This window comes from Prunus dulcis, chromosome 4, assembly GCF_902201215.1.
Source record: "Prunus dulcis chromosome 4, ALMONDv2, whole genome shotgun sequence".
In the NCBI taxonomy this organism is placed as follows: Eukaryota; Viridiplantae; Streptophyta; class Magnoliopsida; order Rosales; family Rosaceae; genus Prunus; species Prunus dulcis.
The window spans coordinates 10,791,913-10,817,853 of NC_047653.1; the positions used below are offsets into that span (position 1 = coordinate 10,791,913).

The 25,941-nt window shown below is 36.9% G+C and overlaps 4 protein-coding genes across 4 annotated transcripts; 3 read left to right on the top strand and 1 right to left on the bottom strand.

Moving 5' to 3' along the window:
- The first annotated feature begins 4,443 nt into the window (after positions 1 to 4,443).
- On the top strand, positions 4,444 to 5,521 carry LOC117624940 (ethylene-responsive transcription factor 4). Its single transcript, XM_034356474.1, has one exon. The coding sequence runs from the start codon at positions 4,502 to 4,504 to the stop codon at positions 5,183 to 5,185; it is 684 nt and encodes a 227-aa protein (XP_034212365.1). The 5' UTR covers positions 4,444 to 4,501; the 3' UTR covers positions 5,186 to 5,521.
- Positions 5,522 to 11,407: 5,886 nt separating this feature from the next.
- Positions 11,408 to 15,749, top strand: LOC117626119 (protein yippee-like At5g53940). The gene is made up of 5 exons (XM_034357768.1): positions 11,408 to 11,701; positions 12,321 to 12,364; positions 15,146 to 15,254; positions 15,389 to 15,444; positions 15,525 to 15,749. The coding sequence occupies exons 1-5, from the start codon at positions 11,606 to 11,608 to the stop codon at positions 15,610 to 15,612; spliced, it is 393 nt and encodes a 130-aa protein (XP_034213659.1). The 5' UTR covers positions 11,408 to 11,605; the 3' UTR covers positions 15,613 to 15,749.
- Positions 15,750 to 16,537: 788 nt separating this feature from the next.
- LOC117625992 (G patch domain-containing protein 8) lies at positions 16,538 to 19,739 on the top strand. The gene is made up of 3 exons (XM_034357603.1): positions 16,538 to 16,788; positions 17,211 to 18,989; positions 19,291 to 19,739. The coding sequence occupies exons 1-3, from the start codon at positions 16,735 to 16,737 to the stop codon at positions 19,354 to 19,356; spliced, it is 1,899 nt and encodes a 632-aa protein (XP_034213494.1). The 5' UTR covers positions 16,538 to 16,734; the 3' UTR covers positions 19,357 to 19,739.
- Positions 19,740 to 20,323: 584 nt separating this feature from the next.
- Positions 20,324 to 24,459, bottom strand: LOC117625031 (ribosomal protein L11 methyltransferase). Its single transcript, XM_034356593.1, has 7 exons — positions 24,166 to 24,459; positions 23,559 to 23,642; positions 23,271 to 23,411; positions 22,913 to 22,978; positions 22,427 to 22,594; positions 21,394 to 21,717; positions 20,324 to 20,932 (listed from the first exon to the last, which is right to left on the bottom strand). Exons 1-7 carry the CDS (start codon positions 24,412 to 24,414, stop codon positions 20,819 to 20,821), a joined length of 1,146 nt encoding a protein of 381 aa, XP_034212484.1. The 5' UTR covers positions 24,415 to 24,459; the 3' UTR covers positions 20,324 to 20,818.
- Positions 24,460 to 25,941: the final 1,482 nt, after the last annotated feature.

Below are 25,941 nucleotides of genomic sequence, written 5' to 3' on the forward strand. Positions count from 1 at the left end.
ATTTCACATGATTAATACGAAAGTATGAAAATACTACATTTGTTGGGTCATCATGATTCATTGAGTGGTATAACACTAATTCGAGGGTCAAGTCACCTGTACTATTAGATAAGCTAAGATGACTCAACGAGTGTGGTATTTTTTATGTGTTCATACTAAATACGTTAATGTAAGAGTATGAATTATCTAAGTACGGAAATTGGTATTTATAACCCTCTTTGATGAAAAAGTCTCACCAAATTTATCTCAACCAATATAACTTTTAGCCGTTTAAGGTTAAGGTTATCCTCATGTACCCCAAGTTTGGTTGTTAATCTGCTAGCTTTTTCAATTCAATAGAACCCAACCTAACAATTTATTGGGGTTATCCTATTCCCTTTAGACACACTGGGTTGATGGGTGAGCTACTACCGTTAAGATTGAAATTACTAGTAGACAAACCATCAAAAGGTTGGTTAGAATGGTTGTGTCTCTGGGTTCATTTTTAATCCAAATTAATCCCACTTACTTAAAGTTTCCTTTTTTCTTTGTTAGTGTCAAATCTAGTAGTTCTTTCAAAGTTGAAAACAAAGATGGCTAAAGGAAAGTAGTTTTGATCGAATAGCCAAATTACTTTATTTAAATCATACCAAATTTCCAACACAAACATCTCAAATTGGCCACAAATCAGTAGGAAAGTTGCTATATCCAAAGGATTTAACAAAAAGTGCACACTCTCATTCATTTCTTTGTCGTACTTCGTTTTTATGTCCTTTTGAAAATGACTAAAAGTTGTAGCTAGCTAATATAAGTAAGTTGAGTGGTGGAATCAATTGACCGTCTTTTGCTCTTTTAACATGTTCATGTTTTACTCGTACTCGTCTTACTTTGAACTTATGTCATGTCATATAATGTCATATTGTTCTTAAATAATTGAGACCTAATCTTAGTAATAACATTTTCTTTTAATTTTCTCTTTCAAAATTTAAATTATCTAAAATTTGTTTTCTCAAAATTTATCAAATGTTAGGATTGTTTTGTTTGAAGAATTAAAAAGGAAGAAAAAAGAGAATATCGATCAACCTTTGGGATGCAAGTTATACTTTTTAAAAAATAAATGAGGATTTTTTTATAACAATATTAAAAAAATTAAAAATAAAATATAAAACCTCAAATACATAGTTAAAATATAAATTAAAAAAAGGGTCGCACATACACAAATGCACTACAAATTTATCTTTTTGCTTGCTGGGTATAGTACTTTTTCATATTTTGAAAAACAAATTCAACAAAAAAAATATTTGCATAACTTTTTGTCTAACAGTGATGCTGTGTACAATGTGATTATCCGTTCGGTGATAATTACCACTACACGTGTAAAACCCACGTGGCAGCATCCCTACAAACGAAAGGCTACAGCCGTTGGATCAGATGGGACCAGTTCAAAGGCGAAGGACACAGCATTTTCAAAGGGACTGCCCACATCACAGAGAGAGAGAGAGAGAGAGAGAGAGAGAGAGAGAGAGAGCGATCTACTCACGCGGCGAAGAGGCGGACCCGTGCCGACAATTTTTATGGCAAAACCCAAAAAGTCCAACAACCCCAAAAAGAAGCACCACACAAAGAAAGTTTTGATAAAAATGGAACTAAACGCCGCCACAAACTTTCCGTTTATCGGCCCAACACAAAAGAAGAGGCAGCAGATAACGCGACGACAGCGCCGTCATAACCGCCGTTAGGAAAAGCCGCCCTTGGATCTCCAGCGTGCCGCGTGTTCTCACCAAAAACGCGCCAGCGTGGATCGCCGCGCTATTTTTTCCTACGTGGCCCCCACGAACCGAAGCAAAAAGGAAACGAGCGGGCGGGAGAGTCAGTGAGTTGTGGGTGGGTCAAACTCCTCGTTGACCGAGCGAATATTTTCTTTTCTTTTAGCTCTCGGTGTTGTTGTTGTTGGCATATTGGGCGCACCGGCACGTGTGGCGCGTGACGTTGACGCTCCACGTGGGCTCTCCTTAATCATTTTCAGCATAACCCCGGGTTGAGATTTTCATTTTCAAAATTTTCTATTTTTCTAATTTTTCAATTGTAAATTAACAAGTAGTGAAAATTTGTGGCGTGAAATAGCAGTCACAAATTGTTATGTCAGCTTGCTTATTGTGTTGGGGCTGATGTTGCTCATCAAATCAAGCATTCAAAAGTTTTTTAAAAACGGAAAATACTCGAATATGTCATATGGTGTTATTAATTCATATATTATAATATGAATGAATAATATTTTTATATTTTACAATATAATACTAATAAATAATGTATCATAATATAGGTAGATTGTACAAGATGAGGTGGGGATTGTCAAGAATGTTTATATGCTCTTACATCTTGATGTGGTCCAATAATATTATTAACATTTTTTTTATTTTAATCAAATTTATTGACGATGCAACCAAATGAATTACATCAAAAAAAAAGAAAAGAAAAGAAAACGAATTACATCATAAAAGAAAATTTTGCTAATTTCAGTAATAATATTTTGAGAGATTCACTATTATACCCAATATGGGGGCCCAAATTATAAAAATATCCTATATAAAATGGACTTTAGAAACACACCCAAAGCCCATTTACAACATAACAAAAAAAAGCTTTTAACTTCTTATAAATTACAAAACTGCCATCAATTTCTTAAAACAAGCTCAACCCCAAAATCTCATAAAAATACCCAAAGCACTCAATAGGGCATCAAAGTAATTTAATAATCAATATTAAATTCAATAAGGCTAACTATCATTTTTTGGGTTTTTTTTTGGGTTTGTTTATAGGAATTCAATTGTGTAGGGTTTATTTATAATATTAGTGCTAGAAATGGGTATATCACTAAATATCTCTAATATTTTCAGTAACAATGTCCTTTAGTAATGATACACCCATCATATTATTTTTATTACAACACAAGAAGCCCTTTTTTTTTTTCTTTTTTTTTTTTAAAGCCACAAATTGTGAACGCTTTCTTCCAACAAATGGGAGGTTTCTATAAAACTCCCGAAACATAGATATTCTTCACACTAAGTAGTATATTATAGAGTGGACAAAATGCAAACTTTTGGAACCCCTTTTTGTGTGACAATAATTTACGTGCCTCAATCTTGTTGTTGAATGAATGCTTTCCGATTGGGACTCATGGGCAAATGATTCTATATCATTGATCAAATTTGGCCTATTTCCCTTTTCGTACACACTCAAAAGATAGATAGATATATATATTTCAATGGACAATTTCTTCAAGAATATTCGTGAGCTAACAAGGAAACAAACCCATTTCAAGAATAATGCGATCTAAAATGCCATGGAAATTTTGATTACTATAGTTTCAATGAGTTAGATGACAGATCATATTCAACCAACCTTACAAAAGCAGTGGACAAATTTGACATAATGATATATTGTTACTCTACTAACTAGAAAAAAAAAAAGAGGAAAGAAATATTAGCCTACTATGGTCCTAATAATTTATGTTCAGCTCTCTCGCACTGCTTGAGCTAACTCAAGACAAACAATAACTAACTGGCCACAAAGTCAACATAACTACATTGTCACAATCTAACATGGTGAAATAAAGGTGTAGACGATGATTATCGTATTTTAGCGAGTGAATGTAGACCGTTATGCTGAAGATGCAGATATAAGATGGGCCCAGATCAGTGAAGTATCGCAAAATCTTTTGCCCAACAAAACGAACTCTATTACGACACGACACCAACACAAGCAACCAATACTGATCGCATTTTGATTCCTGACACTAATGACCAATCACGTTAATAGGAAACAAGTTAGCCGAAAAAAAACACTGGAAAAGCTAAATTATGTCCTATCATGGGGCAAAGGTATGCAATAAAATTGGTAACATGAAATACGAGATGAAATTGAAATTTCAAGCTCATTATGAGATCAAATTATGAAGATAGAAGTTAAACAAGTTGTTCTCCTATCAAAATCGTTAGAACTGATCTTAACATCGATCCATAGTAAAGATCTCCATTATTTTTTTATAAAAAAAATTTATATCAAATACGGAAACTGGTTCAAGCATATTGAAGATATATATCAACAATAACTAAAATGGGAAGAAATTTCTTCCTAAATTTTACTTACCAAACAAAGAGAAGAACAACATCCTTGTGTAGACAAAGATATGTACCACACCACGCATTAAATTTTTAGAGGTAGGGGGTGGTTAAAAATCTGGAAAAGAAAAAGAAAAATGAAGGGACAATAAATACGTGTCATGAGGTGAGAGGCAGTCAGAAGTAACCGAGGTGGTTCGTGCAAGAGAAGCCACATTAGGCTAACATTGTGCACTTGAACATAACACACAAGCGCCCAAAAAGGAGCGTAGCTTTAACACTCTCTCTCCCCTCCCTATAAAACCACACCTTCACTCCCTCTCTCTCCCAACAAGCCTCCTTCCTCTCTCTCTCTCTCTCTCTCTCTAAGTCTCACATCAATCTTCCCAAGCACAAAAACCATGGCTCCGACGTCGCCCAAGTCTCCAACCAAATCCGGCTCCGAAATCCCGAGCCCAAATTCCAAAGAGATCCGGTACCGCGGTGTCCGTAAGAGGCCCTGGGGCCGCTACGCCGCCGAGATCAGAGATCCCGGGAAGAAGACGCGCGTCTGGCTCGGGACCTTTGACACTGCCGAGGAGGCAGCGCGTGCCTACGACAAAGCGGCGCGTGAGTTCCGCGGGGCAAAGGCGAAGACTAACTTTCCCACCCCCGCTGAGCTCCAGCTCGAGGCCGCTGCCAACATCAACAGCCACAACAACAACGTGCCGAAGGCTGCCGCGGCGAACAGCCCCAGCCAGAGCAGCACCGTTGAGTCCTCCTCCCCGCCGCCGCCTCCGCTGGACCTCGCTCTAGCACCCCATTTCGCTGCCGCCGCCGGCTACTTCACCGCCGCGAGTGGCTTCCGCGCGGTCCCCGTGGCGCGTCCCGTGCTCTTCTTCGACGCCTTCGCACGTGCGGAGAACGCCGCCGCCCTCCAGCGCGCTCGCGAAATGTGCAGGTTCGAGCGTGCGGTTGCGGCTCCCTCCTCCGGCGGGGCCCACAGCGACTCGTCCTCGTCCTCGGTGGTGGATTTCGATCGCAGCCTTCCCAACGGACGGCTCGATCTCGACCTCAACCTCCCTCCACCATCGGAAGTCGCCTGAGGCCGCCCCTCCAACCAAGATCGCGTCTTTTTTTTATCCGGTCTAAATTTGTTCTTTCTTTTTTAGCTTAAAAAAAATCCTCCTAGGCTGTTTAGAGAGCGAGAAAGCAAGCGAAGCTCGAAGCTGACATGTATTTTGAATTAGCCCTACATGCAGTTGTTAACTGCTCTACATGTTGTATATACCGAAAGAGAAAAAACCCAAGCCTTTTCCTTTCCCCCTTTTTCTTTTTCTTTTTCCATCTGAGAGAGAGATCTTAGTTTTCTCTCTGTGTTGTCTAGTAGCAGTACATGTTATCAAATCTGCAAATGAAATGAACCATTTCATTCTGTATCATTCGGTTGTTTACTGTTTGTTTGCCCAGAAACCACAAGAAAATGAAGAAGGAAAAAAAAAGGGATCGATCGAAACAACGAATTTTACCAAACCCAACCTTTTCTTTCTTTTTTAAAAATTTTATTAAATCGTGAATTTTACCCAAGATTTGTTTGTGGATAATATATGACGACGACCCAACAGACATGTCGCCGGCATTGTTTCCCGATTGATGAGCCTTGTCCTGAGCTGTGGTTCTGAATTCGTGTGACACCTCTAACGTGCGCAGCCGACTGGTTTCTTTTCATCAGTTCCAGGTGGGCGCACGTTAGAGAAAAATCCCCTTTGCTTGCGTCAGTCACTGGGTGGGCCCCGCCTGCTCGAGTATGGAAGACCACACTACCCGTTTTATTTCAGCAGCAGTTTAAATAAAAAAAATATAAAAATATAAAAAAAGCTGTAAGACACGGAGCGGCGTTATGATTAGAAAGCATGGGGGACTCTTACTCTCTCTCTCTTTGTCTATACCCGGGCGTGTCTCGTGATCTGCTAACCTTTCAGGACGGATCTGGAGCGTCATCGTGATCGGACGGTTCGAATTTGGGGGACGAGGGGTGGGTCCGTGGGGACTCGTTTAGGGTAGCGCCTCTTGGTTTATTAATTTTTCCTTTGGTTTTTATTAGAGACGGCACCGACGGCGAAACCGCTGCGTATTTTAAGAGGACCGAATCAGAAGCCGGTGGGTCTACAGGTGGGCCCCAGCGGACCGTGTTGACGAGGTACATGTCGGGATTCGGGTTGTCGTCACGTGCACCCTACTCTCACTCACCGTCCAGTAATTACTAATTCTGTTTCACATTTTGAGTTTTCTCACTTGCGCCCTTCATTTTTCTTCTCATATAAATTTGGCCCCATCATTCTCAAATATTTTCCGTTCAAGAAGTAACAATCATTTTTCTTTTAGCTATTCTATTGTCTTACGATCCATGGTAACATCATGAGTTGTTGAGTTGTGTATGGAACATCATATACATATAAAGAATCAATAAATGAACTCAAAATATTATTATAAAGCAACAATAAATGGACTAAAAATAGAAAATCATGTTACTAGGTTGTGATTTCTTGTCTATTTAACAAAAGTTGGATTGAAGTAGTCTCTTTCTTTGGATTTTCACAAACAAAAACTCTAACTTGTAAATTGTTTTGTCTTCAATCAAACTCCCATGCTAATGTTATTTTTTTTGCACAAACTCTTATATTTGATCTTTAGAGATTGGTCAGTCAACAACAAATTACAATAATTTTTGCGATAGGAAGATGATATTAAAATGTTATTATTTCTTTTTGTATGTTTACCAAAATTCAGATTTAATGCATTTTTATTTTGTTCTAAATCATCATAATTTAGCATAATTTTGTAACTGACTATATCTACGGTCATACTCCAGTTCATTTTAATGATGTGTCTTACGCACACATTTTTGTCTTCGAGTTCTAATGATTGACGAGTCGACAACAATAGACAACAAATTATCTTATAGAGAATCATATAAAAGGTTATGATTTCTTTTTGTCAATTTTAACAAAATTTGGATTTAGTGCAGTTCTTTCTTTGTCTGGTTCGTCATAACTGAATATTATGACCTGTAACTGACGTTTCGGTTGAACTCTAGCTCATCATGCTTAGATGTCTTATGTACGAACACTTGCCTTTGAGCTTTAACGGGTAGCAAGCCAACAAGAAAGGCAATATATCCTCTGACATAAAATCATATTATCGGGACTTGTTTTCTTGTTCTTCATTCAAAAAAAGGTGGATTTAGTGTATCTGTGACATTTCTATTTTTGTATTGTCCATCATAACTGAAAACCCTAATTCTTAAATGACTATACCTTTTACCAAATTCCAGGTCATCATGTTGATGCGTTATTTGTGCGGACTTAGCTCTCGAGTTTGGTGAACCGACAAATAGGACAATGGTAAAAAGTTATATTAAGAAGTCATGATCTTTTCTTTCCTTTCAAAAAGGTTCAGTTTAGTGTAGTTATGACAATTTTTTTTTTAATATGATCTAGGATTTAGGGATTTCTTTATATGGTTTAGGGTTTGCATTTGAGATATGGAGGTTGGGGAATCGACAATATATGAAAGTAAAATTATAGATATTAACATGTTATGATCTCTTCTCGTCCTTTAAAGAATAGTTCAATTAACCATGTATACAATATTTCAATCTTCGTCTGTTTTATCATAAAGAGACAAATGAATACATAATTTCTAATTGAATCTAACATCTATCAAACTCTGGCTCATCAGATGCATCTTCTATGCTAACGTGCATATATGGCTTTGGAAGTTGGTGAATTGAAAACACGAGACAATATATTCTATCATAAAAAGTTTCTTTCTTCTTGTATGTTGCACAAAGGGAGATCAAGTGAATTTTGTGAAATTTCCATCTTTGTTTTGCCTGACAAATGTTTGTGCCTTCAAATTGATTGGAACAAAGAGTCATAGAGCAAATAATTTTCTCAGATTAGTTTCACTTTTGGTACAAGATTGCTATGTTTTAGTAGAGTGGATTGACTGACAAGTTGAGTTAAAATGATTAAAATAATGCTACTCTTACCACATTCATACTGTACACCATTTTATGCAGCAATTGAGGTGGACAACCACATCAATTAAAATTATTTAATATTTTCTTTTATTTTATAATTTATTTCAGTATTTATTTTTCTAATTGTCTTAATTAAAATATACTTCATTAATTTAATTAATGTGACATATAATATAGACTTGCCACATTATGTAATATATTTATAACATTACAGCATTATAACTAAGGATTTCACTGGTGGTGTGCTAAATTTTCTTCCCAAAAGTTTTCCACAAGTTTGGCAGCAATTGAAATTGCAGACCCCCCTTACTCTCTCAAATAGTTAATTAATGTAGTAATCCGCCGGCTGAAAGCCGCCGTCTTAAGTCCTAGATATTATATTTGTTTAAAAAACTTGATTCGTATCTTTAGGTGTTTTAAAAACAAATCACAATTGTTATTAAAATGAGAAAAATATTATAAACAAGTGGGCAAAAGTGCAAGAACGGAAAACTCTTGGGGGGTGATGTTGAAAGTAGAGACTACAAGTGGTGGCCAATTATAATTTCCACCCTCTCTAGCATAATTATTATAAATGTTTTTAATCATTAATAAATGTTTTAGGAAGCAAATTAAAGGGGTCCACGTGTGAAACAGTGTCTTAGGTGGAGGCGCGGCGGCCGCTTTACGTCTGGCCCACACGTCGATCGTGTCGTCTGGAAGCCACGAACAAGTCCGCAAGATTTCGCTTCCCATGCAGTTGTGCATGACGCTGACACGTAGCGAATGACGCACCGCCACGGAAGGCGTCTTCACGTGGGCGCTAAGTACGGACGCTCGCAGCACTGCGACGGGTGTGGTGGTGACGTGTCCGAAAGTGACATCAGCAGCTCGAGCCGGGCGCGTCGTCGGCGGGAGTTGCGTGGTGAGGGGAACCCTGTGGTGGGGCCCGCGGATGATGTAACGTAGAGAGGTAGGTCATGCAAGGAGAGTGGGCGGATGCGCGCCACGTGGTGGGTAGTCTAGAGAAACGGTTCTGCGCTAACCGCCGAAATTTAATTAATGAAATATAAAAATATTATCAGACCCAAAAGAAAAAAAGAAAGAAATATAAAAATATTGAGAGAGATGGATGGGATGGTTTTGGGTTTGGGGCGGCAGGGTGGTCCTTTGTTGGGCTGTCAGGTGAAGCAGTACGGATATTGGGCTGTGTTTGGCTGTTGGGGAAATTATAAATAAATAAATAAATAAAAACGAGTTTCTAAAAAGTGCTGCTTGGACCACTTTGCTTCTGCTCTCCCAACCTTGGAATATTTGTTTAATATTTTTGTATTTCATTTAAGTGGATTTAATTTTAGGAAGTATCTAATGGCATTGCAGAGAAAATCTGTAACCAGAAAGAATATTGTGGGAAGAAATTAATATGGGGAACAATTTTGCTTTCTCGTTGAACCGATGAATTGCCAATCACTTTGACAGATATGTTAGAGGGGAAGTATTATTGTTTTAGCCCAACAAGGGAGAAAATTTATAGCGCAGCTTTAGCCCATTTTGATCGTCAAAACTCCTCACCTAAATCACTTGACTATTTTGCATTGTATTTAGGTCATGTTTGGTGAATGAGATTTGATTGGATTTATGAGGTAGAATTATAATGCATTGGATTACATTGAATTGAAGAGAGTAACACTAATCTAATGATATGGTTGGTGATACCTATGATTAAGATGTTGGACTAATTGCGATATGTTATTACATAGCCATCCAACTTAATTGCCATCCAACTTAATTGCAACCTTTTGATGAGATTCATAATCCTACTGCATCTTACCTATAAGGTTCTGTTTGGTTCATGAGAAATGAGGCTTGAGGATGGAAAATCAAATACGGACATAGAAAATGGTTGCTTAGCACATGAGAAAGTAGGGGAGAAAGTGAAGCCCTCCTCTTAACTTGAGTTTTGTTTTCCCTCATCATGGGAAAGTTTGGGAAAATGAGCCAACATTCAATACACATTTTTCATGACCATTTTGTCCCCATGAACAATTTATAATTACAATGTATCATTAAATGCATTATTTTTTTATTTGATTTAATATGGGTATAATTAGAAAATTATACAAACTTTGTCTTCCATTCTTACTCAAAACAAATATGGGAAAGGAAACAAGGTGAAATCTTTTGGTTATTTTCCCGACATTATCAAACGTGGGAAAAGAATCTTCCATTTCTCATCCTTTGGAAAATGACATGGGAAGTGATTTCCCCTCAAATTCGTTTCGTGAACCAAACGGAGCCTAAAAGATTATATATAATAAAATTCATGTAGTTTTCCGACCACAAAACATTTGACTAGAATTATGAATCCTAATCCATAGTATTCTCATCATGACTAAATTGGTGTAACTTCTAAAGATGCATAGGTGACTTGTGCATGATCAATTAAAACAATCTATTGAAAATACATAAATAAAGAACTACAAATATTGACCATAGTACAACCCAATTGTTAATGCAGTCCATGGGCCAAGTTCTGTGTTGCTAAGCCAGAAGCCCAACCCACATGATTAAAATAAATAAAAATAGAAAAGTCAAAAATGCAAATAAAGAGGAGCAATATTATATCAAACAAGGATGTTACTCAAGTTACAATATCCCTTATTATACCAGACATTTCTGATATGCTTATCCAAAATGACATCAGTTCGGATCATTGACAGATTAACTTTTGTAGTTTCTAGGAGTATTATTTTAGTGGTTTTTTTTATTTTGCTAAGTTGGTAATTTATAATTATTACCTAATTAGTTTTAGGTATCTTTTCCAGTCGAAGTACCATTTTCAAAGATAGTCTCATAGTTGATTGGTCTTGTTAGATTAATATTTTAATATCTCTATTTTCAGAGGACAAATATAATAACTTTTGTTTTCTTTGAAATCAACAATACAATTCTTTTTATTCTGAATATATTCATTTTTATAAAATTTATACTTTTTTTAATATAAGCGATAGTCTAAAGTACAAGGAATGAAATTTCTCACACAAACATAACTAATGTCATGAAAATTCGAACATGAGATTTCTGATATGTAAATTAAGGTCTTTTTCACTAGGTTAGACCTGTTTGCATAAAATTTATAATTTAAGCAGCCTTGTTCCATACTCTAAAATCTTCAAAGAATCTGAATATGTGCCATCTATTAGTCCAATTATGCTAAGCATCTTTTAGCAGAAAAAATAAAATAAAATAAAATAAATCACAAAAAAGGGGATATATACTATACTATGATACTGTATTTGCCAAGTATTTTGCGTGTTGGGAGAACTGCCATTCTATATTAGGGGACAGCACAGCACTGTGGCACTGTGTCAAATTCTCCTCTCTCTCATTCTCAGATATCTGACTTAGGCTTTGGCATTTTGCATAGGTGGGTTGTAAATCTTAGAGATCATATATATTGGTAGTGAATCTTATTACTATAAAGAAAGCTGAGGAAAAGAAGATGGGAAGGATATTTGTGGTAGAGCTGGAGGGAAGGTGTTACAAATGCAAGTTCTGCAAGACCCATTTGGCCCTCGTCTCCGACTGTGTCTCTCGGGTACTTTATCTCACTCTGTCTCTCTTCTTCCTTCCACTTTCTGCTCAAAGATTATTTCTTTCACTATAGGAACCATTACCCATCATAAACCATTGCTAAAGTTTATCTCTTTGGTCCTCTTTATAGTAGTTTTATGACACATACATCTAATTTGTATTTTTGAAGCTTTTTTTCGTATTTTTTTCCTTTTTCAGTGTGCTTCTCATGTTTCAGAGTGCATATGTTAACATTATTATCTTTTGTTTTTTGGTTAATTTGCTACCATAGGAGAGGGATGAAAGAAAACTATATAGCTATGCTATTTTTTGAGGCACTATGTTTTGAATTTCTTGTGTTTGATGCACAAATTGTGTAAAGTGAGAAAGAATCTGGTGCCATAGAACTACAAGGAGTTTCCACTTTCAGGACTACGCAATCTGGTCTGTTGGTCACAAGGTCGTATGATGGCCACTCGTGCGCCATGGCGACAATTGAATCACTCATTTTCTTTCCTTGATACATTTTCGAGTTACTAGTTTTTCTCGTTTGTTTGTCATGCACCAGCAGCATATGTATTTGAACTGTTCTGTTGGCATTTTAAACTCTTTCAGGTCTCATTTTTTCCTTGTGATTTGTTCAGTCTTTTCATTGCCGCCGGGGAAAAGCATACCTCTTCAATAATGCGTGAGTTCTTCACCTTTTGTGTATATCTGATTTTAGAAATATGCTTTATATTTGTCAAGCGTTCAGTTTGTTTCAATTTATGGGTTTGGTATTTATCAACCTGCATTCTATGTAAGTAGAACTGCTTAAATTGTTAGTTCTTCAAGTTATTCTTTGTTATTCTTGATTCTTAGAAGCACAGCTCTTTGAAATTGTACAAGGATTCATAATTATAAGAGTGTGGCTTTCACTTTGGGAAGATGCAAATGAAGCTAGCTATATGATCTTTAGTTTAGGTGAACAAGAACATGCAATTTTAACCTGAAGCAGCATTCTTATACTCAGTTATTCCGTCTTTTAGTTTTTGAATATTTTTTTGTATTTCCAATATTTAGAAATTAAGAGTATGTTTATAATTTTCATTACGAAGTATGTTGCAGGAGAAATAGTTCATGCTGTTTTCAGCATATGGTTTGCTGATAATATCACCTAAATTTATTATGGTTGAAAGGTTTATTGACATGAGATTTCTGCTAAATATTGATATGATATTACAATTTAGGCCTCCATGACTATGCTGGCTCTTCTGTGTGGCTAGTAAAAGAAATTATGTTTGGACTTCTAAAAAGTAGTAATTCATTTAGGATTACTTAAATGGAGAAGTTTGATATAAAAGCTTTGAGGAAATAAAAGAGTTCCCTTGAGGATTTGGCTAAGTTCATGCATGTTCTGAAATATTGCCCTGTTAAGAGGGTTTCAGCTGCTGAGAAAGATATACTTGAGTTTCACTAGATCTTGAGATTAGCAGTCATGTTCTTGGGGGGCCCCATTTGATTTATTTTAATAAGAAATCCTAATTATAAGAGGTGGGCTCCTTAGTGATGACTGGAATATGGGTGGTGTTCTGTTGATCGCTCTGGTGGATGGGCAGTGCTGCAGTGGTCTCTACTTGTAACATGTTGTCTGCAGAGTCATTCCTGGTAAAGTTAAGACCATCAATCCTGGGATGCTAGATGAGAACAAGGGATAAAGAAGAGTAGCATTAGACATTATTTTGGAGTGCCTATGCTTTTAGTTGGAGAAATTTCTGTCGACCCTCCTCCTAAATAGAAATTTCTATTATTAGGATCTGGGAGTCAATCTTATGCATGCTAATGGAGAGGGAATTGGTGCTGCTGATTGTTTAGTGAAGTTAGGGCTCTTCTAATTTGTTCTCTCTTTGTCAAGCTGTTTCACTACTTAGATTAATGAAACGGACTTATCTTTATAGGATGGCTCCACAGTGTCTTTGTCTAGGACAGTGTCCCCATGTGGATAGCTAGATGTTCAACTTTTACTCTGCCATTCAACCAACCTGGCTTGCAAATACATCGGTGTTCTCATCAAAGGTTAAACTCACATTGGTGAAAACAGTTCAGTATTTGACTGCTACCAGAGATTTTCCTCAACTCAACATTCAGTTTGTGGGGTTGATTACATACATTGATGAGAACTCAAATGTTTCTGCTTTATTTGCCTCATACTGTCTGAGTAGCACGTTTGTCCCTGTTTTTTAGGTTTATAGGAATTCCTAGCCATATTAAATTATTAATGCTCCTTTGATAATGCAAGCAGTCACATCTTTATTGTTGTTATTCAATAAGTTATTTAGTTTTCTCTTTCTGAGTTTGAATATCTTGGGTTTTTGCTTTGGTGCCATGGGTTCTGCTGCTTGAATATTCTTCGTTATATCTGTTTATAAAACTGTTAGCGCATGCTATCAAATCATTATCTTTTTTTCTTTTTTTTTTTGGAGAAATCAAATCATTATCTGCTTAATTTTCCTATAATGTGCATATGAAACTCCAGATCCCTTATAAGCAATGACTTTCTCGTACTCTTGGCACCCCAACACAATGAAATGACTTTATCATTTTGCAATAAAAGAGGCAAGCCAAGATCAAACAAAAATAGATTGGTAATGACTCAACAATGGACACCCCAGAGAGATTGGCTTGTCAGGAGAGGAGGCGGAGCCACAGCAAGGCCTGCCATGGCCCTGGCCCCCCATTTAATTTTTAATCTTTTGTAATATATTATAAAATATAGGATATAGCAATACAATTACTGCAATTAGATTAGTGATGGCCCTCCCAGTTGAAGATGAAAAACCTATGTGGAAGTGATTTTGAAATTTTGGCCCCTCCATGCTAAGAATCCTAGCTCTGCAACCCATAGGGAAGTGGCTTCAGATTAGATTCAGTTTCTGGAGTTCAAGAGAATAGGAACATTGTTTCTCCCCCGCAATGTTCAACTCGAAAAACTGGAGCTAGACCATTTAGATGCTTGACAATTGTAGTACCCTTGACACCCCAGTAGGTCTTTCCTATTTAGACTAGAAGGAGCAAGCCAAGATCAACTGGAAAAGAGTTTCGGTAAATAGACATGCTAAAGAAAACCAAGTCGGAAATAGGAGAAACTTCCAATTATATATTACTGCTCTATTAACCCTTCAGAAAATTGGTTTTGTATCTATAGGATTGGCTTTTGATATAAGGTAAATAATTTCCCCCTTTGACGATAAGGTAAGCCATACTTTCAACTCGATAACTTAATGATCCACAGAGAATGTAGGAAGTTTTAGCTTCTCAGATTTTAGGAGAGAAAGCTGTGGATTGAGATAAAAACCATGGTCTCATATTCCATCCATGATATAGGAAAAAAAAAGGTCATGCTATTGGCATTTCAATTATCCCTTTGGGAAACTTATATTGGATTGCAATCTGATAGATACTGATATATGCCTTGGAGTTTGTATTCCAGGGTGAATACCACTATTGGAGCATTAGAGGAGAGGTTGATGCTCTCAGGTCTCCATACTGTTGCGGATATATTTTGCTGCTGTTGTGGACAAATCGTTGGCTGGAAATATGTACTCTTTCTCTCTCTCTCTCTCTCTCTCTCTCTCTCTCACACACACACACACACACACACACACACGAGTCTTATACTGCATAATTTTTGCGATTTCATGCCCCTTAAACCATTTTTTGATTCCATATGCAGGAATCTGCACATGAGAAGAGCCAGAAATACAAAGAGGGGAAGTTCGTCCTTGAGAGGTATAAGCCTTCCCCCCACTTTTTGGTGTAAGCATGATATGCTTAACTTTCATCCTTATTTTGCCTTCATAATAATGCAGAGGGAGGATCGTCGATGAAGTAGATTTTTCGACAGAGTTCTTTGTTGATTCTCATCCTAGCATGAGTAGTGATGCTGATGATGTTTAGGATCTGAATTTCGTTCCCTGAATAGTTCGTACCAGACACTAGGCAAGGCAATACATGCAGAACAGCTGCACTGTTTTTCTGTACTTGTAATAGTATTCGAATAAATGACTTAATAAAAAGGATATTTGAATGACTCAGATGTGAAGTGTTTGAGGTAAAAGTTATGCCTTCCTTTTCAGTTTTCAGTGATTTGCATGGAACCCCACTCCTGGACGTAATTAGCATCTTCACAATATTGATAAAGAAGAGTCATGTTTCCAAAATATCAAGCTAAGAAAAAAGAACTCAAGTATGATCAAATCATTCAAATTACCTGGTGTGTGGGATCTGAAGGAACCAACCACATTTGTAATTGCTTATAAGGGTTTCTAGATCATGGTTAGAAGTAAATATGTGACGTGTTTGTCCAACTTCAAATTTCAAAACACAACTACTTCAAATTTTTATTTATTAATACAAGCGATAGTTTAGAGTACTATATATTAATACTTCATTTTTTCAAAATACAATCTATGGTTTATTAATTAAATTAATCTAATATAAGGGAAGAGGCATCCGAACTTGGGTGCAAGAGGACAAACTCATTGTCCTAGCTAACTGGCCTAATCCAATAATTTTTTAATTTAAGTTTTTAGTTATTTATGCAAATTTTGTCGGATTTAGTTTTCTCTTTTGTGTTATTTTTCCCTTTCGAGTTGTTGCTTTTGCAATTTTTTTGTTGTTGATCTTTTTCTTTTGTACACTTCTTTGACATTACTGAAGTTTTTTTTATAGTCAATATCGTTTTTTGACAAAATTAAAAGAAAAACAATTTTCTATAAAAAAACATAAATACAGGAAAAGGAAAATATAATGCAAAGTTTCTAGAGCGATCCCGGTCCAAAAAGAAAAAGGAATCATCGTATTTATTATATATATAGGTGTAGCGGGGGCCAAACAAAGCAGATAGAAAGAATTTAGGCCAGAGAGGCTAACAAACGAAATCCTTAAACAAACAGAGAACTAACCTCAAATCTCCAATTCCTCAACTTCTCAATCAATAAGAATAACCCTTTCTCCCTTCTCTTTTCCTTGTAATCTGAATTTGCTTTTAATAATTTTGATTGTTGCAGGTTTAACCTAATGGGCAAGTCTTCTTCTTCTCATCGAAAGAAACGCGCCAAGATTTCTTCTCAGGTCTCTCTCTCTCTCTCTCTCTCCCTGTTGTCGTGTTTTAGGGTTCTTGTTTTTGGTTTTCATAGTCCTCTTTAAATGGGTTTTCTTTCCTTGCTTAAAAGATTAGATCTTTTTGCTGGTTAGCCTTCGAAAAACTCCGTTTGGATATTGACAAATATATAGACAAGGAAGAAAAGAAAACGAAAAAAGGAAAAAAAAAAAAAAGGAAATTTTAGGCAGCATTATAAGTTCAAGCTGCTGTGCTAATAAAATAGTTGAAAAACTAAGCGTTAACTTCATCTGGTTTATTGGTTTTCCATGCCTTTTTGCTTATATGGTCATACCAACACGATTGTATGTTATATTAGGATTTTATAGTTTGATTCATGTCAATGCCCAATGCTAATTTGTATATTTATGTTCATGTATATGGCTTTCTTTAGGCAGGAACAAGGAAGAGCAGTAAGAGTAAGCCTAAAAGTAGGAAATATAGATCCAAGAAGCTTCGCCGCCGTGACGATTCTCCTTCTCATTCTGATGACGGTGATTCGAGAAGTTTAGAATCTGTTTCGTCTTTTAGTTCAGATGATGATTCTAGAAGTAGAAGGGCTCGGTCCCGCACTAGGAGGGATCTGAAAGGTAGCAAGAAAAAGGCTCGCAGACGCTCCCATAGCCATGACAGTAGCGAGGACTCTCCCCGTGGAAAGAAGAGGAAATCGGCAAAGAAGAAGAATGATTATGAGGCGAGGAAGAAATCCCGTTCGAGGAAGAAGCCTAGGAGAAATGCTAGCATTAGTTCCAGGAGTAGTGCTTCTTTTAGTTGCTCAACTTGTCCTAGTGGAAGTATTTGTGGTGATGAGATTGAATCTAAAAGGCACAGGGGCAGACCTGGAAAACGAAACAGAGATGAAAGTGATATTAACAAGGTTGAAAGTGGGACTAAGAGGGCTAGATATAGGTCAAGGAGCTGTTCTTCTCACAGTCAGTGTAGCGAGCGTGGTGGTGATAGTCAGAGTGAGGAAAAAGTGACATTTGAAAACAAATTGAGGAGGTTGAGATCAGTTATTACTGTCACAGAAGAAGACAAGCATGGCAGATGGATGGATAAGGATGGGCACAAAGAAGAGATGGCATATGATGATGATTACCCTTCTTGTAGAAGCAATGATAGTAATGATGGAGGGTGCAAGAGGGAGTTGGATAATCATTTACATGTTGTTGAGAAGAGAATAGGAGTGGAGAGTGGGAAAGAGGAAAAAGCTCTTATTTCTAATGTTCCAATCGAAGATCTCACAGATAGTGGTAACATTTTTGAAAAGGATTATGGTGGCCAAGATGATGGAATTAACTCTAGCCGTGATGGAATAGGAATTGCTGGTCCTGTTAATGAAAATACGAAAGAGGTTTCTGGGGCAATTAGTCGTCTGCCAGGTGAAGATCTGGAGTCAATTTTAAGACAAAGGGCTTTGGAAAATCTAAAAAGGTTCAAAGGAAGCCATCAAAGAATTCCAGCAGTAACTACTAGTGAGGAAAACAAGAGCAATAGTGATTTGAAACAGCCATCCACTGTAAAGGCTGATTTTGTTCAAATAGAATCCCCAAAGGAGAGTGGTGCTAGAGCGGTTGTTGCAAAGTCCTCCAAGGAGGGTGCTACTGAAATGGTTGTTGCAAAGTCCTCCAAGGAGGATGCTGCTGAAATGGTTGATACAACCCAATTACTAGAAAATGCCAATGGGCCTCCGGTGAGAGATCCCATTGTTTCTTCCAAAAATCTTAAAAAGGAACTGGATAGGACTAGTGGTAGCAATGAATTGCAAGATGTTGCTTGCCCAACATATCAGGTGGCTCTTGGAAATTCCGATAAAAAGGTTGACACAATTGCAGTGCTTAATAAACCGAACTTGGCTTCACCAAAATTGAGGTGCCACTCAGCAAAAGCTCATTCCACGCGGAAACAAGCAGCTGGTTCGCAGGAACCTCCTCATGAAAGATTATTGGTGATTGAGAGTAGTGCAGATAAGAGTACTTATGAGACTGCCCAAACTGTGCCCCAAACCCAAAGTACCTATAGTAACGGTGATGATATCAATGACGATTGTGGTTGTACTGCTCCTGAACCTTCGGGAGAGAATAGGTCTGATAAACAGCAAGGTGAGGGTAAGGATGGCTCACAGTTTGAGCAGAAAACCATGTCTGTCATGCGAGGTAGTGAAATGGTACAGGTGGGTGATTTGATCTATTACAGATTTTTATACTTCTTTTTACCCGGCAACTTAATAAAAACACTTAGTTAGCCGGGGGTGGGGGTGGGGGTGGTGGTGGGGGAAAACCAACTTTAGGATACCCCTGGGTCACTCCCAGGACAAGCCTTTGAAAGTTAGGTTGGTTTACGACTGGCTGTACCCTTAGGGCACACGATCACCACTTTAGCTTTTAAGTTTAATAGTCTATTTTCAGACCTTAAAATAAAATTTGATAGTCAATTTTTTACTGTTTGCTTTAATGTTTTAATAATTTTTGCAGGTGAGTTACAAGGTTTACATCCCTAAGAAAGCTCCTGGTCTGGCGAGGAGGCAACTCAGGCGGTGATGTCTCATCATCATTCTGGTGCACAAGTTGCTCTTGATGAAAGCTCTAAACACATTTAGATGGATCTTCCAATAAGCTTCAAACAATATTCCTTTAAAAAGGGATGTGTGCTTTTGGATGCTTGAGTGGCCTTTTGTGCGGGCATTCTCGTCCTCATGAACAATAGAAATCTGTGGTGTTTAGTAGCTGTTTTTGGTAGTTATATCATCTGTCATGCACTTGGTCACCAGAGTTATTCAACAGTTCCTGTTGTATCATCAACGTTCCCTTACTTTCTTTCTTTCTCGTGTTTCTAATTGTCTCCAGTTTATGTAACCCGTTCACAATATAAAATAAATAATAAATTAATAATCTGTTCAGAATAATATATTGCGTGCAATGAATTCTTTTTCTACTGTTAAATAACTGAAATCTCTTTGGTTCGCTGTCATTTGTGCTAATTCTCTCAGTATAAAGGATCCACAAAGGGCTGTGAAGGGTTTGTAGTGGTTTAAGAGCATATACCCGCATCCGAAACTAAAGTCTTGTATTTGATCCTCCCACCCCTTATTTTGTATCATATATTGAGCATTTGTGAAAGGAGCTTGTTAGGTCAAGGAACATTCACTATAGTTCCCATCTAACATTATAGATTATTGCTTTACCCAATGGCAACCAGCAAAGGCGCACACACACGATATGCGGCCAGGATACTGCTCCTGAAGTTGCTTGCAAATTTGTAATCTAAATCGAAATTATTTACACAATCTAAACGTTGAGCCAACTAAACATCGAGTAATGACCATGCTAGCAAGGATACTATCTAAGTGAGGAAGATGATTTTATTTTGATTTCTCTAACAAATCAACATCAGCCATCGTTCCTCTGCAAAGAGAAATCTGATTATACAGGATCATCTGACCTACTTTATCATGCACATAATATGATGGAACTGAGATGAACTACTCTACAAGGAAACAAAATAATATGTAAAAAGACAGATGAATGAGCAAGATCTGCCTGCTATTTCATTTTGAACATTGTTCAAACAGTCAGCTCAAAACAAGTTGTCATGGGTGGCTGCTGCTTCAGACAGACTTAATCCCAAGTGCGTGTGTAGAAATTAGAAAAACTAATCTCAGTGGTGTCCAGTGCTACATGAATTTCTGCATGCGATTGCAGTAGTTTGAGTCAATCCTACAGGATAGCAATAAGCAGCTGGTGATTTTCCTCTTGAGAAAAACGCAGGTGCCTTGTTTCATGTTTTTTTTTTTTTGCCAGAGCCCTGTTTCATGTCGAATGACCCAAATAATATCAGCAAATGTCCCTGTTCCGGGTTGGAATTGTTAATGCCAGCTTCCATGATGTAAAATGACCAGACACCATCAGCTTCTTATCGAAGAGGCCCGCTAATTGACAATACTGTCCAACTTGTTCATCAAATTACACTTCCATCAATGGTTTACAGTGGCAGAAAGATTTCTTAGCTGCCAGCAAGGTTTTGTTTCTTTGTGCCATGGACACAAGCCCAATTTTCCATCTCTGTAATTGATATGCCTTCCAAGAACTGTGAATATCGCTCTATGATAAATGGAAGCTACAGAAACATGGACATAACAAAATTAGCTCCAGGGACCTATGCCTAATACAATATACAAAATTATTTAGAACAGTGTGAAATTCATGGTGGATTCTGTCATCTCGTATGGGGGATGGTAACATATATACAAATGGCAAGAAAACCACCATTGGCTCTGCCAAGCTATAGATGGATAATTCAAATAGATATGCACAATTTGAAGACATACTTCAAACTTGGCAGCTTTCCCTCTTTTATCTCATTTTGTTTTCCCTGGATACAAGCTCACAAGGATAAATTTGGAATTTTTTCTTAAAACCTACCCAGCAAAATGTAATCTATAATCCATTCCCTATCCCCCTTCTTCCTCATTTTCTTTTGCAGGATAGAAGCTCAGGGAGATGAAATTGAAATTTTTGTCCTCAAAACTTTCCAAGAAAAAAAGCATCTATAATCTATCACCTATGCTGGAATAATACCTGCTCAGAGAGAATGCCAGAAAGACCAATGACTGCCCCAGGCTTTGCATAAGAGACAATATGATCTGCCAAATCTAATAGGGGATTTAAGAGTATATTTGCAATGACCACGTCATACTTGTCTGTTTCTGAGATGGCTTCCACTCCAGATGAGCTCTGATCTTCCACAACTCCACATGGATCTATCAAGGGAGAGCCATTTTGGCTAGCTACTAGGTGAAATTGCATCTTTTCAGGTCCTATGTTGTTCAGAGCAGCATTCTGGCGTGCAGAGGTAATTGCTTGAGGATCTATATCAATTCCGACTGATGAGGTAGCACCAAACTGTGATTTCCGGTCAAAATGTGAACTTAACATCAAACTATGATTTGAGCATTAGTTGGCATAACCAACATCATTTGAAAAGAATTATGATAAGGGGGCACACAGCTAATGACAACATTGGATACACGCAAAGGTCATGTAGATGGGGTTACTCAGCAATATGCAATAGAAGAAAACAAGCATGCAAGTTGTATAAGTTTATATTCGTAAAACCAGTCATGAGAAATAAGTATACTAATTGCAGCCAAACTATAATAATTTACTTGATGTGTTTCAGAATAGAAGAGTTCTGTATTCTTAATAAAAACATTCATGCATGTGCTAGGAAGTTTCAGAAAACTATTAAGAATCCAGTATAAAGAATCCCTGCTGAAGGCAGAGATTAATCCCAATTTTCTTATGATAAAAGAATCTACCAGCGGAACCAACTGTTAATTTCTAAGAACGGGCTTCTCACTATCTTGATTTGACATTTGAAGTTTCTATATTCAAATTGAATTACACATCAAAGAGCTTTGCCTTTGAGAAAGAAACATTTTGGAGAAAAAATAAACCCTCTAAACTAATCACTAGATCCTTCCAAGTATAGATGGCCCTGTCTAAGGGTTTATACAGGAAAAGGATGGATTATTTGACACTGCTATCCTAATATAGATTTACCTGAGAATGGAAAAAGAAAGGATGCCAGTGCACTTGATTAGTTAAATACCTTAACTGCAGCAATTGCAAGAATTCCAGAACCTGTGCCATAGTCCAAGAATAGTTCTCTTCCCTTTATCAATCCATGAAGCAGCAATAGACATAACTTAGTAGTCGGATGCTCCCCAGTTCCAAATGCCAATCCAGGATTTAGAATTATATTTGTTGCTTCAGCATCCTGTAGGAATTAAGCAACGACAACTATATTTATTCCATATGTCAACATTAATTGTAACAAGCATTCTTGTGATTCAGATACAGAACTGTATCCTGTAGCTGGGCACAAGGAACTATTTCAGCATAAAGATACAAAGTGAAAAATGTAAACAACGAATTTCTGAGTATTAAGTAGAACTTTTAAAATATCAAAAAGGCACAGAGGGAATTAAGATTCAACAAATGAGGGAGTTGCCTGTATATCATGAGCAACCATAGCAAAACAAAAACCTTCAGAAAAATAATTTGAAACTAGAAAAAGAATCCGATACTATCATACAAGGGGAATTCTCCACTCGGGCACAATCCAAAGTCCTTCAGTAACTTCAACAGGATGGAATGATTCCTGTAAAAAATGGAAAAGGAAATCAAAACATAATGCCTAGAAAATATGACCAAGAGTAAATCAGTACCACTGAGTTAAGTACTACTGCTACATGCTTAACTATCTGTATATCATTACGTCTTTTGGCCAATTATTAACATGCTTTTTAAATCAGTAATAGATCTAAAATCCAGTTCTTATTAGTGAAATTGATTTATCATTCAACAAGCTTTAGCAATAGATAATGCACCAAAGGGGCTAAAGACAAAAACACAACATTTTATGATAAGACATAAGTGACAAGCAAATTAACCTGAGTTTTCTTTATCCAGTCGAATGGCTCTCCCATCCTAACTTCATAACTAGGTATCTCTTTTAAGCTTATGGAATCAGCAGCTCGTGAAATGCATGTATTTACATCTTCGCCCACAGGAAATATGGAATCAATGCAAATCTGTGTTTAAGAAAAGGCACATTCTCATCATTGTTCATTTACAAAATCTTCTAACACAAGACAAGTAGCAAGATGGAAAAGCTTTCAAAATATAAAGAAATAAAACAGCATTCCAAATAAAACGTAATAAATCAACAGGGAATGCACCTCGTCCTTTCCATCATAGTTATCTTCTTCTTTGATACTAGTAGAACTTGCACCAAAGCATAAAAGAGCCTCTGAAAGCATATCCTGGCCAACAACAAGAACCAAGTGGGTTAGGCACTGCATTGTCTTTAACTCAACAAAGCCTTAATAGTTAATAGACTTAACAAGTTCCTAGTACAAACTCCATGCGTCTAGTTCTTGGTATATTATAACAGTTCCACTCTAAATAGTGTTATTCTGCGACCAATACCTCATTTTTTCTATTGATTGGCATGTAAACTGTAACTTGAATGATTTCAACGAACAAAGAACATTCTTTTTTCTTCTTCTTCCTAATGTAACCAGAATGACAAATAAGTTATTTCTGCCTTAGGTAACACATTCAGATGATATTAGAAGGGAAAAAAAGTTGTAAGTTAAAAATCAAAACTTTATCAGTTCCCATTCAACATATACAATAAATTCCACACAGAATCAGTTTACACTTCTTTTGCTTTCTTTTCCCTTTAAATCCCAGTGACCAAACATATTAATTGACATGAAGATGAACCCAGTTGTAATAACTGAACCAAATGTAATAAAACAGAAAAGAAAAGAAGAAGCTCACAGCAACATGTTTTTGACAGCGAATTTGGACAGAAAGGAAAGGCGAAGCAAATGGCTCCGCCAAGGGAGTGGGAGTCTCCGGAGAAGAAGTGGAAAACTTTGCTGCGAGGGAATTGAGTTGGGAGAGCTCTCTGAGTTTGCGGTTTGTGAAGAAGCGAGAGGGCGATGGGTGAGTTGAAGGGCGAGAGAAGGTGGCGAAGCAACGAGAGCTGAGAGTGTAAGCAAGCTGTTTGAGCAAACCGCCTGACATTTTTCAAGTAGTGAGAGGGGGAGGGGCTTGTTTTTTAGGTGAACAGTGAACACTGCTTGGCTCCACCGTCATAAACAGTTTTAAGTTTAACCATTTTTGTATTTCGACAAAAAAGAAAAAGAAAAAAAAAGAGAGCATTTTTGTATAGTTTGTGCATCTCATTATGAAAAGTTTACATTTCGTATGTTTCAGACAGAAATTTTCATTTATACACTAGGAAGGCATGGTTACTTATTTGAAAGGGGGAAGTAAGCAATTGGAGAAGTGTAGAATAGGGGGGAGAAAAATGAATATGAGATCAACTACACTCCCTCTGACGATTCTAATTCTTAAATTTTAATGCGGACATAAATTTTGATTTCTTATTGTTAGTACATGCATTGGAAGTTAGGAACTAAATCATTCTAATGACATATGGAAAGTTAAGAACAACGCACCTCAAAATCAGCAATTAAAAACCCTAGTTGTGAGACCCTGAAAAATTCCAGAATATTTTTATACGCACAGTTAAAAATGCACCATCCATTTTGAGGTAAGTAGAATATTTTTTCCAAGTATTGCCATTATGTTTGAGAATAACTTAATTCCGAAAATATGAAGTTAGAATTTTGGTGTTTTGACTTCATAGAAAAATAGTAGACGTCGATACGAGCTTATGGTATTTTTCGGATAATTTTTCGGAACTTGGACGTATTTTTAAAAAAATACCACAAGCTCGTATCGATGTCTACTATTTTTCTATGAAGTCAAACACCAAAATTCTAACTTCATTTTTTCGGAATTAAGTTATTCTCAAACATAATGGCAATATTTACTGGAAAAAAAAAGTTAATTACCTCAAAATGGACCGTGAAATTTTTTGTGTGCGTAAAAAATATTTGGGAAATTTTCAGGGTTTTACATCCTAAACCCCTCTTCTCCAAAAAAAAAACACTCCTAATGCCGTTTTCACTTTGAGAGGGGAGGAACCCAATGTTCTTCCTCCTCTCTCTCATTCTCTCTTCCTCCCTTATCCTCTCTTTCCCCATTTTCTATGACCGAAGGTTTCCTCTTTTTGTCTTCACTTTGTTATGATTTTCCTCCACCCATCACATGTGGCTGCGTCTCGACATCGGATCTCCACTTGCGTTTCGACATAAGATTACCACCACTATCCTTTTTGCAGTTTCTTTATGTTTGAAATAAGTTGCAGATACTCTTTGTAGTTTTCACCTCTCATTTTGTAAGAGTTTTATTTGTATTGTTATGGCTAAGTTTTTTTAAGCCTTTTAATTTTAATTTTTTTAATTGTTATGCGTTTGCAATCTTAGTTTGGATGCCTATGCCAAAGTTTTTTTGATCTTGCATAATTGTTAGTGGAGACGCACCATATTCTTTTAATTTTGATGTTAGATCGATCCGTTATTGTAATGGGCCTTTGTGACTAGTGATTTTTTTTTTTACTGAATTATAAATGCAATCTCAAAATTTCTATAAATATTAAAATTCACCTAATTTTAATACACATTCTATGTAAGTATGATCCAA

Bases quoted from the DNA above. Each gene is read 5' to 3' on its own strand.
- LOC117625992 (XM_034357603.1), top strand. From the start codon at position 16,735: ATGGGCAAGTCTTCTTCTTCTCATCGAAAGAAACGCGCCAAGATTTCT. The intron at 16,789-17,210 runs GTCTCTCTCTCT...GGCTTTCTTTAG, and splicing joins GCGCCAAGATTTCTTCTCAG to GCAGGAACAAGGAAGAGCAG. The intron at 18,990-19,290 runs GTGGGTGATTTG...TAATTTTTGCAG, and splicing joins GAGGTAGTGAAATGGTACAG to GTGAGTTACAAGGTTTACAT.
- LOC117625031 (XM_034356593.1), bottom strand. From the start codon at position 24,414: ATGTCAGGCGGTTTGCTCAAACAGCTTGCTTACACTCTCAGCTCTCGT. The intron at 22,979-23,270 runs GTTAATTTGCTT...CATTTTTTACAG, and splicing joins ACTGGATAAAGAAAACTCAG to GAATCATTCCATCCTGTTGA. The intron at 21,718-22,426 runs GTATTTAACTAA...CGGAAATCACAG, and splicing joins TTGCAATTGCTGCAGTTAAG to TTTGGTGCTACCTCATCAGT.
- LOC117624940 (XM_034356474.1), top strand. From the start codon at position 4,502: ATGGCTCCGACGTCGCCCAAGTCTCCAACCAAATCCGGCTCCGAAATC.
- LOC117626119 (XM_034357768.1), top strand. From the start codon at position 11,606: ATGGGAAGGATATTTGTGGTAGAGCTGGAGGGAAGGTGTTACAAATGC. The intron at 11,702-12,320 runs GTACTTTATCTC...TGATTTGTTCAG, and splicing joins TCTCCGACTGTGTCTCTCGG to TCTTTTCATTGCCGCCGGGG. The intron at 15,445-15,524 runs GTATAAGCCTTC...ATAATAATGCAG, and splicing joins GGGAAGTTCGTCCTTGAGAG to AGGGAGGATCGTCGATGAAG.